We start from the raw sequence: 15,803 nt of genomic DNA on the forward strand, positions 1-15,803 counted from the left end.
AAAAATTCAACAGAATATCTGGGATATTTATGCGATGAAATTGCGGGCACTTGGAACAACTAAGGTTTGATGAAAAAAGGAATGTGTTTTTCTTGTTGTGTAATTGCGTCACTTCATAACATCACAATGGCAACAGGGGAAATGGCTGCCTAGTGTAAAGTAAACACAACATTTTTCAACTTACTGTTAAGATATTTGTGACTTTTAGCAACAAAAATCATGCAAGACCCGCATTATTTTGCATGGAAATCTGCAATTTTTTGCAGCAAAATAAATTCCCCCCCGCGTAAAAATGCGAACTTTGGGTGATTTCAAACGATTGCATGTTATTGTAACGTGTTACAATAAAATGAAACATGATTTGAGGCTTGTTAATGTGGTGCTGGAATATTCTTTTTACTGCCCTGGGCCCTGTATTTGTCTTGAAAATGTTTTTTTTTTTTTGTTTTTTTTTAAATGCTTTGACTTTCCCTCAGTCAAAAAGAATTCCCATTCCACATGTAATCAAATGTTAATGCAACAACTCCTTTATATTTTTTGATTGGCCACCACGTAAACACCTCGTAATTCATAGCCTGGCGTTAACAATAATTAAAAAATAAAAATAAACTTAAAAAAAGATTACATGTTGATCACTTAATAATAATGTCACCTATGACTGGTACACAGATGTCACTACACAGTTTTGGATCAGTGACAAGTATTAATTTAAATATCTTTATAAAAAAAAAAACTACTAAAAAGTGTAGATTACATGTTGAGCACTTGTGAACTACAAAAAAGTCTGGCCTACAAAAAATGCTAATACATAATTATATATATATATATATATATATATATATATATATATTCTGTATATGCACCTCCGGTATTGACTTTTCGTATATGTACATACCGGCGATATAATTGTTCTTTGTTAATAAAATGAAAAGAAAAAAAAAAAAGCTGTCCGTTGTGACGATTGGCCGTCAAGTGTTCCGACGCATGCGTGGTACCAATAGTGCAGGGAAACAGACAGTTTTCAGCTACGTATTAATGCGCATGCGTGAACATCGTGCGCAGAACGGATCGTGTAGGCAGGACGGATCGTGTACCCACACAGGCCGGAGCAGGTGGCGTTCCCTCAAGGAAATCGAAATAAGCTGTAAATTCCAACATTGTTGGGCCCACCAATGTACATGCATCTTACTTAGTTATCGACAACCTCAAGGCTTTTTGTAAGGTGTGTTACATTGATTATAATGTAGCGCACTGCGGGAAAAATGACATTACCCAGCACATTAAAACATAGCGGCACCATCGCGCAGAAGAGGCAAATAAGGGCACACCATGCGTTAATATTAAATATATAGTCTATGGGGCACACAGGCGATTTTATCCTTCAAAATAAACCCCACCAGTTTGGCTTCAAAGCTACACTCCGTCCAGGAGGGCACTGAGAGCAGCTAAATCTGCCACATACATCTACAACAAGTGAGCACATATTCTCCCACATGTTTACAAAATATATTGATGTTTACCAAAGAGAATATTGATAGGATGGAATAATGAAAAATGATTAAATATGTATTTACAACAGTGTTAAAAACTGCAGTGCAGTGTTTCTGTAATGTTTTGTTGTAAGGAAATTACAAATGAAAAATATAAAGAAATATCATGTTTTTATTTATTTATATCGCAATGTAAATACACTTAACAGTACCATACCCCCTCCCCCCACTCTGTGACAAGATGTGTATACAACTTAATTTGTGTAAATACATGTAAGGTAGGCCTATGTCAAAACACCAAAACCCAAGAGTGTATAATTAACTGAAATTGAATTAAACCCATGAGGTCTATTTCAATTATCCATGACTGGCCATTTGAACTGTTGATTCTGCATTGCATTGAACAGCACATGTGTGCACCTACTGCAGCAGTCAAAACTTGCAAGAAGTGCTGAAACAACTTGAAAATTAACACCAAAACTAAAAGTATGGAATGAAAGTCAGAATATATATAGTGAAAGCTGGAAGATATTGAATGAAAGTCAAAGTATAGAATAGATATTGAATATATAGAATGAAATCTGATGTCATCAAGGCACTGGCGCCATCTTGCATTTTTTATGTGATTCATCCATAAGGATGTTGCTGCAAGAAGGTGAGTCATAATGAAATCTAGTATCAGCAATCCTTTCTAAAAAAAAAAATATTAATCCCACTAAATGAGCCAACAATAACAATATATAACAAAATAAAGATAATAATGTCTTCATACCTAATGAAAAAAATTCAAATCATGCCTTATTATGTAATCATTTTCTAATATAAAAACTTCAAAACCAAATTAGAAAGAAAATGGATATTTTGTAGCTAAGAGGCAATCAAATTAATAATCAGCTCACTCTGTTTCTAAAGCCACAAACTGGAGGTGCTGCGCAGAGTCAGGAAATACTAGAGACACTACATCTCCCATCATTCCAAGCACTGCTGGGAAAACCCAGAGGAGGAAGTGCACGGTGAACTAGCATTAGGCTGGATCACCTGCCAGTAAATGGATGGATGCATGGATAGATCATTTTGAGAGACATGTCAGGACAGGAAATAAACATCTGCTGCACTAATACTTCCTATTCTTTGACTTCAATGTTGCTGAATTGGTCACTGATCTCATCAAAGTAATTATCTGCAAAGCGAAGCATCTGGATGATGGCGTTGAGCAGCAGGATGTCACAGTTCAGGTCCAACTCCAACTCCTCGCTGTAGTTCTTCACTGGAACAACACAGGACACTGGCACGCCGAGCCGAGCACTGACCTTCTGTATCTGAACCATAAAAAACACTTTTTTTCAAAAGACCAAAAGGATTATTGTATTAAATATTATATTATTATATAGTTTGTTTTGGTTATGGCTAACCATTGAAAGACTAATTACTTTTTAACAAATGTAATCTTTATGCATCTGGGTCCTGCATCACCCTGCCAGGGTTCTGATTAACAATAATAACTCGCTTGCTGATTATCTGCCATCTCACATATGTATTATTGTTCAAGTACTACAATTGGTGATTCATAATGTATGGTTTCTCATAAGCTAATTCTTTTAAAAAGAAATTTGCAAAAAATGTAAAATACAAAAAAAACATTTTTTCTTCTTCTTCTGTACAATCTTAAATCCTCACAATTTCCTTGATGTAGCCACTCTTGTAAATGTTCCTCACGTCCTCTGTCACCAAAGGACAGGCTTCATCTACTTTAGTGACCAGAACCAGCTGAGGAATCCCTGAAAACACCAGAGAAGAAACATTTCCAAAAAGTATCAGACTGTTGAGTTAACACTTTAAAATACTTCAAATATTATGTGTTGGAAATATAATAACCATTCTATGGTTGACGGACAATTCTAAATAACAGATGTCTTTTACTAGCTTTAACATTAACCGCTTCAAATCACTAAAATCACTCCTCATTTACTCATTCATTATTCCCTGGCATCACTTTTGAAGGAGTTAGGTTAAGGAAGATCATGGAAGGGTGTATAAAAAGGTACGTTTCTGTGACACACTGGACAAGAACGGGACAGTTGGGTTTAGGAAAAGTGATATTGGGGACACAAACCCTGGTCTCCGGGGTGAAAGTCCTGGGTTGTTTGACATATCCACCACACCAACCACCCTCCCTACGCGGAATTTTGGACTTTCATACTACTGGCTACCCTCACTCTTGATATACGTCATCTTCAAGCGCTGCGTAGCTGCTGCTTTGTCCGGTGCATTCTACACACACGACGAAGGGTGCTTTTTGCATTGAATCTGACGCTTGCAGACACTGCCCATGCATCCGTATTTTACGATTCCGGCGTGAAAACGAGTTGACATTCTATAGACACTGCTGTTCTTAACCTATTGCCAAAATGTTTGAGGACACTATGTTGTGCAAACATTTCCCACTTTAGCAGTTGCTATAAGAAGTTGACACCTTCATAAAAAATAAACAAGCATAAACATGCAGCTGGGTAGCAGAAATAGTGCATTTACTACTTGTTAGCTAGTAGTTCAGTGCTGATAAATGATGCAGTAAAATATACAACTTCACTACCAGCAGTTCCAGCGACTGTAAACCAATGTCTTGGCTGTGGTGGGGACTGCTTACAAAGCAAGGGACTGCTTTAAAAAAATATTAGATATGCATAAATAAAACCAAAAACATGTTCGGGTAAGTCTAGCTATTTAAATTAGGTAGTCACCCTATGGGGTATTTGACTGTGCATCTACAATATTCTTCATTAAAATGCAATGGGACTACATTTTACTGACCCATTAAGTTGACCTTTCTGCGGATAGCATTCAGCTTCTCCTCCAGCTTCGTGGGCATGATGGAGACCTTGCAGGCGTCAGTGACATAGACCACGCAGTGGATCTTGTCCTTAAGCCCTGGAGACTTACGATAGCCGCTGGTTTCCGATTGCAGAGGGGCAGAGGGGTTGAACTGAGTCATACAGTTCAGGGGAAAGACAGGAACAGTTTGAGTTAACTAAAGCTAAATGAATAACTCATACATTTAAGATCCTGTTAAATGCAACAGAAATGCTCTACCTGATAGCAGTCTGGCAGATGACCTTTAAGGATGCTGTTGATGTCCTCTATATCAAGCCCCGCCCCTGTGCTTTCCTCCAATCCCATGGTATCACACAAGATGATTGGCAAACGTTTTCCATCTCGCCCAGCTTTCACTGAGTAGGTGCGAAACTGTCGAAAACAAAGCAGTTAGATAACAATCCACAAAATGGGGACGGGCAGGATTTTTATTTTGAAATCAGTCACCACAAATGGAAATCATTAACAGGTAGGAACTAACCTTTGTGGTGAGGCTGGTGGTGGAGCTGCCAGCGATGGCCTGGCTGGTGACGTGGCCTCTGAAGACAGAGTTGATAGAATTAAAGAAGCTGGACTTTCCAGCTCCAACTGGTCCAATGAGCAGAACCCGGACCTGGGACACAGAGCTGACTGTGGGTTTGTATGACTTAACAGTCTCCATCAGTTCCATCTTCTTTCTGTAGGAACAAGAAAAATAAACATTTTCAATGTTTTAAACTTTAGACTTTTTCTTCTCATGAAAAGTTATTTTTTACTTTCTTAGTAGCAGTCATGCTTTTGGGTAAACTGATGAGAATTTGACAAGAATTGTACAATCGTAAACAGTATAACACAGGAAGCATAGTGAACAATTTGATTGCATAGTTTGCATTGACTCCGAGTCCATTATAATCTAAAACAGCTGGTATGTCCAGTAAAACACAGCAACATTGCATTCCATCGCATGACAACACATTCAATATTACATTTTAATTATAAATGATATTTTTACAGTCTGTCAATATTTGTCATACTGTATGGTAAATTGTCCGGTAGCAGAGCATGTTTAAAGCAATATGTGCAGGATGGTATGCGTCTTACTCAGATTCCCAGGTGATAGTTCTCCATGGACACTCAAGTTCTGTGGTTTCTGTTAAAAGCAAAAACAACTTTTATAAAACAATGATCTTATCAAATGTGATAAAAAAAATACATGTATCTAATCTACCTTTTTCTTTAACAAAACATGGTATCATCAATATCACACCATATTTTATGATATTATATACATATTTCTGTCTACTGTTTTGATTGACTTAGGGAGACAAAACACTGTATTAACATGTATTGAATAGAAGAATAGTACCTGAACTACAATATTAAGGCAAAGAACAAAGAGTGACAACCACATGCAGTATGAAACCCCCTCATAACCTGTAGGCCTACACAGGGAGGGGGGACCTCTGTAGTTCCCAACCTTTTTGTGACTCCTTTACTATCCTTGGGTAAACTGACGACCCCTGACTAAATGGATATACCTTATTGTCGTCAGTGCATAACAATAACATGTCAAAAAAATATATATATTTTTAACAAATATTTTCCTGTGAATATTGCAACAGAGATGAGATTTCTCCTTATTTTTAGGAACTTTTATTGGTATTAAGTTTTGTTTTTTAACTCAACTTTGCTTGTTTTAACCGTGTACCTTTCAAAAACAGGACAATAAGCAGAGAGGGAAGGTTCTGTGAAAATATTGTGTTCATTTCAAGTTAATAAGTTAGTGTTACGTAGTGTTTAAAACGTCACAAAAGTGACAAACATTGAAAAAAAGTGTCAAAAAAGTGTCAAAAAAGTGTCAAAAAAGTGTCAAAAAAGGGACACAAAAGTAAAAAAAGTGAAAAACATTGATACAAATAGCCCAAAAAGTGTTGATTTTTTCAATTTTGACGGGAAGACAACACAAAGGTTTAAGGCAAAATGTCATATTTACTGTTTTAAAATCCTAAAATGTCCATGATGTCATCAGACATTTTATAAATAACCGTTTTTATTTTGTTTTAAAACAAAACCCAAAACGTACAACTCACATGAACACGTCCCCTGAACCCCTGAACCCTGTCATCACCAATTACCAAAAAAACACAACAACACAAACAGACAAGATGAAATAATAACCATAATATTCCATAAAAGAAAATAACACACAAAAAACTAAGCACATAGTATACGCCTTTCCACAGCACATGGCTTCTTAGGAGCCCTCCAGAAAGCTTACGTACTTTTCCCATTTTAGTGTAGCCGTACAGTATTTAAAATTCTGCCACTCTAGCCATCTCACAAGTCTACTCTTGAATTGAAGGCACCCCATTCATTCCTCCATCCTCTTAGAATAATCTGTTTGGCTATCATTAAAGTAATTTGGACCCAGCGTCTTATGTCCTTGTCTATTCTTTTTTTAATTAACCCATGCCCATGAACTAATATTCTTGGGCTGAATGGACCATAGGGCTCTGCAGTCCAACATGGGTTATCATGCATCCCGGTCCAAAATTCTTGGATCTTGTCACACGACCATAGGATATGGAGTAATTTTCCGTCATCTGTCTTACAACAACAACAATTTGGTGTCTTTCAATCCAAGTCTAAACAATCTGGTGGGAGTCCAACTGAAGGGATGTGTAATCTTGAACTAAATTGGGTTCTGAATAAAACAAAACAGGAAAAGCATTAAGGGAAATTTCCCAGTTCAGGGTGTGCTGTTGACTTATTTAACAGTTTCAGTGTTTTTAACTTTAATAAATGCAACATCTTTTCAAAAGTCAATGAGTAATTGTGTGTTAAATGATCGCAATTTCAAAATTGACCAACATAATCCTGATTAAGACTTCTTCCATAGTGGAGCTGCCCTAGCTAACGCTGCTATGGTAACACACACTGACTACTATCATTGCCACCGGAAGAGGGTTGAGTTGAATATGAAGTTGCACGAATTTATCAGTAGCCTAGCCGCAGAGCTGCTGTATGTACTATCTGGGTCCCTCATCTGAAGGCTGTATTTACATTTATAATTAAACTTTGAAAATTCACCTTTCAAAATGTGTGAATATGTTTCATATTTACCTATCTTTAGCTATTGTTTTTTTAAATGAAATGTAAGAATAAGCCCCCCTCCCAACCATTATAATTATTTTATAATTTATGATATTTATAGTAAACTCACCTTCGACTTCATAGACTTCACACTCAGTCAGGTTGAAATCATTGCCATGCATTTCTGCAGCATCGAAGTTGTAATATTTTCCTGGACAGCTGTAGACTACTGCTTGGTTTCCATTGACAAGAACAAATGCTTCTCCGAAATATGGACCAGACCCAGCTATCATTTTCACTGCGTTAGCAGGACCAGTAACCGGATACTTGAGGAGCTTTTCTCCACTGAAGGTGAAAAGAAAGGCCTGGTCATCATGCACAGTCTGTCCAGACTGACAGAAAGGTTGTTTGGTGTAGCCTCCAAACACATAACCAGAGGCGTTGTAGCCCACAGACACCGTGGGGCCGCGGTTGTCACATCGTTGGTGAAAGGCTGCCCCGGTGAAACCATGGATGCTGGCCTTGTACAGCAGCTGGAGTTTGACTCTTCCCAGCTGGGAGCAGATAGTTTTCTGCTGACTATTGGTTAACATGGAGTTCATAGTGGACAGATGGTCTGCTGAAGTATGTAAAGGAGGCTGAATGAATCTTTGATGCTTTGGTGTCTAAATACAAAAAGAAAGACAGATGTGTTAAAAATGCAGGATATCTACCAATTTATCTTGGTTAACCCCTCTGGATATTAAAGATCAATTAATTATTAATTATTGTAAATGATAAAGTGCACGTCAATTGATCCACCATCTGCTATCATCGGATGTTAAAGACTTTTCACTAAAGTTTTAAAGCCCCATGTGTGAAAAAATTGTTCACTATTAGACAGATAATTGATCATTCTTATTCTTTTGATCTGTCTCTAAAATACTTGAAAATACTTACAAAATGTAGGCTACTTGAGTCCACACTTGAATGTTTTATTTAAAGTCTATGATTGAAACATACAAAACCATTAAACACTGAAAGTCCTGCATTGTTCTAGTTACCCAGCACAGGTTAGGACCATAGACCGTTATACAGTCTATGGTTCAGACACAAACTATAAATATTTAACAGTAAAGGCAGAACAGTAACTTTCCTTTCCACCATGTGACGATCTAAATCGTAGCTGAGATGTTGTTACTCGGGTTATGATAATGTTTTTTCCAACACCATCCCAATTTTCAAATCTTTTCACTGGTGAAACCCTTTAATATTAGCCTATATATTATAGCCTATATTGTATTCATATTTTCAGCCTTACCTTACCTTACACAGGACGCTATGGGCAGGTAGTTGTTTCAGAAACGAAACCGGAAGTGCGGACTGGAAAATTTCGCCTTCAAAATAAAACTGATGTTTGTGTCTAAACTTCACTTACAGTTATTTGCGTTTTAAAGAGGTGTGAAACTGAATTGTTTTAGTAGGCCTACTAATGTCTTTCTACCAAGCCCCATTTGCACACAATTGTGATGTATTCGTATCCTTTGAGCCTTGTTCGTACAAGTGTTTCAAGTCACGTTCACCAAACTCTCTTAACTGGGAAATAAATCGTTCATTTCATCCTTACTTGTGACACCTGTTCACGACGTAGTGCATACGTCTCGTGAGATTGATTCTCGACGCCCCCAAATCACGGCTATTGTTTCATTTACACAGTTGCTATACCAGCTACTTTTCAGAAGGCCATGTGCAGTTTCATGTCCCGTAGCCGAGATCAGCAACCCTTAAAACAACAATCAAAACACAACGTGTCAACAGAGCAGCAGGGCTGTAACATAAATTAAGAGTGGTTTGAAATAATGTAACAATACAAAACGGGTTTCTAAAGTAAATTGATTTATGAGAGGCGGTCAAAAAGATGTGACAGTCGAGTAGATGGCTATTATATGCAAAAATATGAATCACTTTATTCCTAACAACAGGAAAAGAAAATGCTGTATTTCTGTTTGTAGAAATCATTCTTGCATGAAATATAAAGAACAGAACACACTTATGAATTAAATATCACAAATTTATGATTTTATTCTGAATCATACCATTTTGTCCATTGTAATTTTGTAAAAACCATTATGAAAAAGTTTTTTGATATAACCTTAACTCAAAATCCCTCATCTGAGGTTGCTCTTTAACATTTGACATAAAACAATAAATGGTTATTTAAATGTGAATGATGACTCGCTTAATATTGTTTGAAAGACATATTTCAAAAGCTCAGAAATGAATGTTTTAGTCTATCTTTGGCCCTGTGTGTTGTGGTATGTTGTCCTGGAAATACAGTTCAGCATACTGCAGGATGTGGTCGACCGCACTAAGCAGAAGCACGTCAGTGCTCGCGTCCAGGTCCAGCTCTGACGAGTAGTTCTTCACCGGGACGATGTAGGAGGTGGACATACCTAACAAAGCTCCAGCTTTACTCATCTATAAAAACACAAAGACCTGACTGTTAGATTTTAACACCATCAGTAATCACTTCCATCAGCTGGTTAAGAACACTGTCAAATTTGGTGACATTAGGACAGAAAAGAATTTAATTCTAAGCGGGTTTTTTTTCCATCTCTCACAGAAGTACTTTAGTTTGAAAATAATCCTGAGAGGAATCACAAAATAGAAGTATTTTATGGCTCGTGGTTCCTTTTTTTGTTTTTGAAAATGTTAGCAAGTCTAGACACATTTCATAGTTACAGAGTGTAATTTGTTGTGACCTTACAGCCCCAAATAAAACTTTAATCTATTCAAATTTAAGGTCAAAATAATTTGTCCAATAACCATAGGATTGGGTATCCAAGCCTTTCTTGGATTTTAATCTGGTAATGTGAACCTAAATAAGCAAAAATAATAAGAAGCACCAAAGTCAACTTTTCCACCTGTCCAACAACACTGTGGTCACTCACACATTTGGGTTAAACTTCCTATCCTGTCTGCATGGGGATCTCACCTCCCTGTACAGTACAGTTTGGCTATTTTTTTCGATATATCCCACAATCAGTCTGTGTATTTCTGACTCTTCCACTTGTGTAGTGTTAAAATAACATGTTTGTTTGTATAACAATATTGCAGACTACATAGCAAAGCTGTCCCCACCACTGAAATTAAAACGTTACACGACATCTAATATGGTCTGCTAATAGGTCTGCATCATGAACTACATTCATGGTTATGTGGTTTTTGCACTTCCTTTTCACTTTAACAGACCATTAAAAATGAGTGTTTAATTACAGGACATGAACATGTGTCAAACTGCAAATGGTTTATGTAAACCTACCATTTCCCGAATGATGTGGCTCTTGTAAACCTTGGCGACATCGTTGGCCGTTTCTGGACAAATTTGGTCTACGTGGGTCAGCAGAGCCACTTGGTGAACACCTAACAGAATACAAAGCTGTCATTAAGGTTTCGCTTCAATAAAACGTTTCTGGCAGCGCCATGGTTCAGATGATCTCTAAAGGACTTTTCAAGACCAAAGCTGTTGTGCACATCAGCCCCATATGTGGAAAAAGACATTCAAAACCATCCAGGTTAAAATGGACAAAAGTAAAGCTTTGTCATGATGTTGAAGCCAAGTGACTTTAATCTGTTTCTGACAATGTCTTTGTGTTTTACTGCTTGTCCTCTTCTTACCCAGCTCGCTGATGTGCTCTCGGAGCTGCTGGAAGGTGGAGCTAAATCCTTTGGGGTAGGTCAGGACTTTGGATGCGTCCACCACGAAGGCTACACAATGGATCTTGTCTTTGAGGCTTGGCTTCTTCACATAGCCCACAGTCTCAGACCTCACTGGCTGATCTGGGCTAAACTGGGAGAGTGAAATGAAGAGATTACATTTTTTTATTAAACTCATGATGTGCGTTAGCAATTAGCACTAAACAAAAAGAATAGCTGAGGCAGATGTGCATGTCATTAGTTGTAAAGGTACTCAGTCACAAGTCAAAGTAAAGCACTGTATTTAAAAATAGTAATATTAATTTTGCCCTGATGATAACGCTAGATTAAAAGTAAATTGATTGCAAAATTTCATTCAATTTATCCTGAGGGGAACATAATTACATGTACCAAATTTCATGGCAATCCATCCAATAATGATTGAGACATTTCACTCAAAACCACAAATGTTAACCTCCTGGTAGCGCTAGAGGAAAGGCCAGCAGATCACCAAAGATGCATCATCAGGGAACCATGAGTGTCTAAAGGAAATGTTGTGCCAATCCATCTGGAGGTTGTTTAGATATTTCAGTCCGGACCAAAGTGGACCAAACAACCGTCAATGCCATCTTTAGAGCAATAGTGCTAGCATAGCTAAAGACTGCAATATTACAAGACTGATTCTGCTCACCTTGTGCCCCTCAGGTACATGACCTTTAATGACAGACAGGATGTCATAAAGGGTCAGTCCGGTCATCTCTCCACCACCCAGGCCCACAACATCACACAGCACCAGTCCAGTAGGATCCTTTCCCTTCTGACTATGGATGTGGAAGGACTGCAGCTGACACAAACAAGAAGAAAGTTGAAGGGAGGGACAACTAAAGCACAGGAACAGACTAGCTGCTGATTGGAGGATTGCACCATACGGTCTTCTGATGAACAAACTTCTTGTTCTTCTTCTTCTTAACATTCTTGTTCAGTGTCTCCATGATAACCAGACAAACGCCATTCAATGACAAAGACTAAAGCTTGAGAAAAGCTAGTAATTGGACATTTAAGAAAGATTGCTTTGTCAAAGTTTGAATTCATTTTATTTGTGTTCCAAATAAACTTGAAACTAATATTGAAGATATTTGTGTCCAACAATTACAGGTTTACAGGTTAATGTGGCTCAAGAAAGGAAAGTTTGGCGTCCCTTGCTGGAACTGCTGCCCTCGCGACCCAACCTCTGATAAGCGGAAGAAAATGAATGGATGGACGGACAATGAATTTCAGCTCATTTTATTCCCACCAGCAAGGAAATTATAATAGTTTTAGTGATTTCTCTCTGTTACTGCTTCACCTGTACCTTCTTGGTGAAGCTGGTCAAGGAGGAGCCCACCATTGCCCGGTTGGTGACTCTTCCATTGAACACCGACTGGACTGAACTGATGAAGCTGGATTTTCCAGAACCGACCGGGCCAAGGAGGAGAACCTGAGTCACCTCGTGACAGATCGGCCTGTAGGAGCTGATGGTCTTCATCAGGCTTGTCTTTTGCCTGGGTTTGAATTTAGTTGATAGTGTTCAAAATAAGGTTTCTTTTCACTTCAAATGAGAAGGAATAAATTTATTTGACTGTTATGAATTATGAATATTTACAAACTTGACTCTGAAAGTCTGAATTGAAGTTCACAGCTTTACTTACTCTTCTGTCCACTCCATGTCTCTCCATTGAGATTCCAACTTTTGTTGAGCTGCTGATGAGATCTTAAGAGTCAAGTTCCTTCGCATAGACCGTTAATATTAATGTTAATTATATCAATATAATTACTTAATATATAGTCTAGGATCCTGCACAACTCTGCTGTCCTTTTGTCAAGCCCGCCCACCGACTCTATACACAATGTGATTGGCCTGACCAGAATTTGGTTTTTCCAGCTCGCAAGCCAACGCTCGCTCGCTAGACTGACCCTACCTTCAAATTACATTTGCTGCTGCTAAGGTGCATCTAGATTTCTAGGCTAATGTTTCACCTCTTCTGAAGAGTAAAATGGTTAAAAATAAAGCTTACTATTAAATTCCTTGCATTTGTTATTTCAATGTTTTTTTTAATTCTGTAGATAAGTGGCAAAACACAATTATGTCACAGCCAGATAGTTGCAGGAGCTACAGTGGAGTTTATTTTTTAATTTATTTTTTAACAAGCATCCAAACAAAATTAGAAAACCCATAAAGTACATTTTCAGTGGCACTCCTGATCATTGACTGTTTTCTTTTTGTAGAACTGTTTAGTAGCTTACCTGGGAATGCAAACAAAGGTTTGGTCTCCATCCTCTCTGTTAAACTGACGTCTGTAACTGTGCTGAGAGCATCTTTGGCACCCGCTGCTGGGCTGATAGCAGGCTTTGCTAAAGCCCCTGTAAAGATTGGGGGATTTTAAGTTTATTAACACAAACATTCTGCAAGTCTCTTAGACCAATGTCACAGGTTGGTTCAGGGACCTGTCTACTGTCAGAAAACAGTCATCAGCCAAGTAATGGCTATTATTATTTTAAAAATGTAGGAAATCAATGGACATTTCTGTTATTTATTAGAAATGTATCATCTGGTTGAGGTTAGTTTTTCTTCTTTATTGAATACATTGCCGGTAACTGTATTAACATTGCTGATGCAATGCTTTAGCTGCATTTAGTCAACTTTTAATGATTTTTAACTTTTAACACAAAGTTTGCATAACATTTAACACAAGTGAAACACTGAACACAGACAGTAGAGACTCCTCTGCTCACAATATCCAAGCTTTTCTTACTAGCTTACCTGGGAATGTAAACAAAGGCTTTTTCTCCCTTTTTTCTGTTAAACTATTGTCTGTAAGTGTGCTGATAGCATCTTTGGCCCCCGCTGACATGCTGACAGCAGGTTTGGCTGAAGTAGATGGAGCGGTTGGGAGAAGTTTGGGTGTGTCAAATGAAAAGCCGCCGAAGCTGATTGGAAAAACAGTCACATAAATCAGAGGGGGAGCATAGATAAACCAAAGAAGCATAATGAACTTCAATGTTCTTGGTTAAAGGTCTTGCACCTAAAATATTTTGTGACCAAAAATGTGATATAAAACAACGGCATTGTTGAAATGAATGGAAAAATCCAAGTGAGTTTCCCAGATAGTTTTGCAAGGAAATTTTAGTTGAGCATTATCAATTGAAAGAGTCTGTAATAGAACTTAACAGAATCTATACATGGCAATATGCAAAATACAGCTGAAACATTTAACCCACAACTTTCAATAACAGGGCTGGCCCTGCTCATATTTTTTTGTTTATTTACATATTATCCAAATAATTTCCTTCTGAAAATCCTCTGAGATGTAGGGCGGATTTTGTGCATGCCATGTTCTTAGGCTACGGCATAAAATGTAATTACGTTTCTTTAAGATGAGTTCTTCATCTACTAATTTGTAAACTGATGCTGTGCTATCTGCCTCTACTACCAACTGGAGGCTAACTCTTTCTATATCATCATTACATTTAAACTAAGTCAACCATAACCAGCATGAAACCTCTTGAAAGGATTATGGCAGGCAATCAACACCTACGTTGTAGGATAACTGATACAGCTTGGTTAGCTAATTTATTCATATGATTTAAAACATTCAGTTACAATGTGGGGAAACAAAATCTGTTAACCCATATGAATCCATTAACACAAAAGAAAGGTTAAGGTAACCTACATTCCTACTTTGCTGATATTTTCCTGCATCTTTCTCCTCCCAGTTACTATTACACGACTTGATAAAGCTAGTGTGGCACCACTTATGCCCTATGTAGACCTTTGAATCAAATGAAACCAAGGTGAAGTTTTACCCTCAACTACAACCATGTGCTGTTTTAATATTGTTAAACTATAAAGTCCCTACCATCAAACAACCAAGAGATAACATTTCCCTTAAAAAATAATTTAGATGCTAATTACATCTACGTTACGGACGTTACAAATGAGCGCCTACACAATCTTATACTGACCAACTGAAGGTAACTCAACTAATGAGATAGCTAGCGTTAGCTATGATGCTTTATTTTTAAATACCACAGTCCGAAGACTGGCTGCAAGCATTAAAGATAGTTTACAAAGCTGGGGACCGTCTTCCACACAGCCCAAAACGGGTCAAAAGTTACTGCAGGTTAGTCATTTAACTAAACGTTGCTAACGATACCTGTTTTAACGTCGCGTCTAAAATATAACCTAGCTATGTTACCTGTATTTGTTGCGTTCCTCCATTATAACCGCTGCATGTAAGTGGTAAGTAACTAACGTTAGCGTTGAAGGTCAGATGGGTTAATAAACGGAAGATTTCCTTTCATAGAAAATGAAACCTAAACCGACAGAGGCAGGCTGGGGCACGGCGCTAATTGCTCTACAAACAATAAAAACCAAACATGAACATATTGCTTTTGCAACACTAGCGCGGAATTTTCTTTACGAGGTTTATTTAACGAATAGAACATTAACTGACGAACTTTAATACTGAATTAACGGATTTATGACCTAATGTCTAAGGCATTTTCATGACAGTATAGCCTAAGCATAAAACCCAATAGTCAGGCATCAATTGTACCTTTTGTGAAGCTTAAATACTGCAATTTATAAGTTTATAGAGCACACTCCTCATCAGGAGGACAACAGGCTGCTCATAGAAAGAGTAAATCTAAAGTAGG

The 15,803-nt window shown here is 37.7% G+C and overlaps 3 protein-coding genes across 6 annotated transcripts in view; all 3 read right to left on the reverse strand.

Annotated features, from left to right (window-relative positions):
- LOC117950304 (interferon-induced protein 44-like) overlaps positions 1 to 14,956 on the reverse strand; it is a 20,593-nt gene extending 5,637 nt beyond the window's left edge. Inside the window, exon 1 of the mRNA XM_034881223.1 lies at positions 14,952 to 14,956. The gene's annotated coding sequence lies outside the window, so the exon portion shown is untranslated. The remainder of the gene's footprint in view (positions 1 to 14,951) is intronic.
- LOC117950305 (interferon-induced protein 44-like) lies at positions 2,272 to 8,118 on the reverse strand. The gene is made up of 7 exons (XM_034881224.1): positions 7,564 to 8,118; positions 5,442 to 5,490; positions 4,843 to 5,038; positions 4,581 to 4,733; positions 4,302 to 4,473; positions 3,168 to 3,268; positions 2,272 to 2,809 (listed from the first exon to the last, which is right to left on the reverse strand). The coding sequence occupies exons 1-7, from the start codon at positions 8,033 to 8,035 to the stop codon at positions 2,615 to 2,617; spliced, it is 1,338 nt and encodes a 445-aa protein (XP_034737115.1). The 5' UTR covers positions 8,036 to 8,118; the 3' UTR covers positions 2,272 to 2,614.
- On the reverse strand, positions 9,470 to 15,563 carry LOC117950309 (interferon-induced protein 44-like). Of its 4 annotated transcripts, none has more exons than XM_034881240.1 (10): positions 15,342 to 15,507; positions 14,819 to 14,920; positions 13,909 to 14,075; positions 13,392 to 13,508; positions 12,797 to 12,845; positions 12,460 to 12,649; positions 11,800 to 11,952; positions 11,091 to 11,262; positions 10,735 to 10,835; positions 9,470 to 9,890 (listed from the first exon to the last, which is right to left on the reverse strand). In XM_034881240.1, exons 2-10 carry the CDS (start codon positions 14,845 to 14,847, stop codon positions 9,699 to 9,701), a joined length of 1,170 nt encoding a protein of 389 aa, XP_034737131.1. In that variant the 5' UTR covers positions 14,848 to 14,920; positions 15,342 to 15,507; the 3' UTR covers positions 9,470 to 9,698. The 4 variants fall into 4 exon arrangements, with proteins under 4 accessions (XP_034737131.1, XP_034737130.1, XP_034737135.1 ...); XM_034881239.1 differs by having other exon boundaries at positions 12,797 to 12,848; positions 15,342 to 15,506; XM_034881244.1 differs by lacking the exon at positions 14,819 to 14,920 and having other exon boundaries at positions 12,797 to 12,848; positions 15,344 to 15,563.
- Between the last annotated feature and the right edge of the window lie 240 nt (positions 15,564 to 15,803).

This window comes from Etheostoma cragini, chromosome 9 (genome assembly GCF_013103735.1).
Source record: "Etheostoma cragini isolate CJK2018 chromosome 9, CSU_Ecrag_1.0, whole genome shotgun sequence".
In the NCBI taxonomy this organism is placed as follows: domain Eukaryota; kingdom Metazoa; phylum Chordata; class Actinopteri; order Perciformes; family Percidae; genus Etheostoma; species Etheostoma cragini.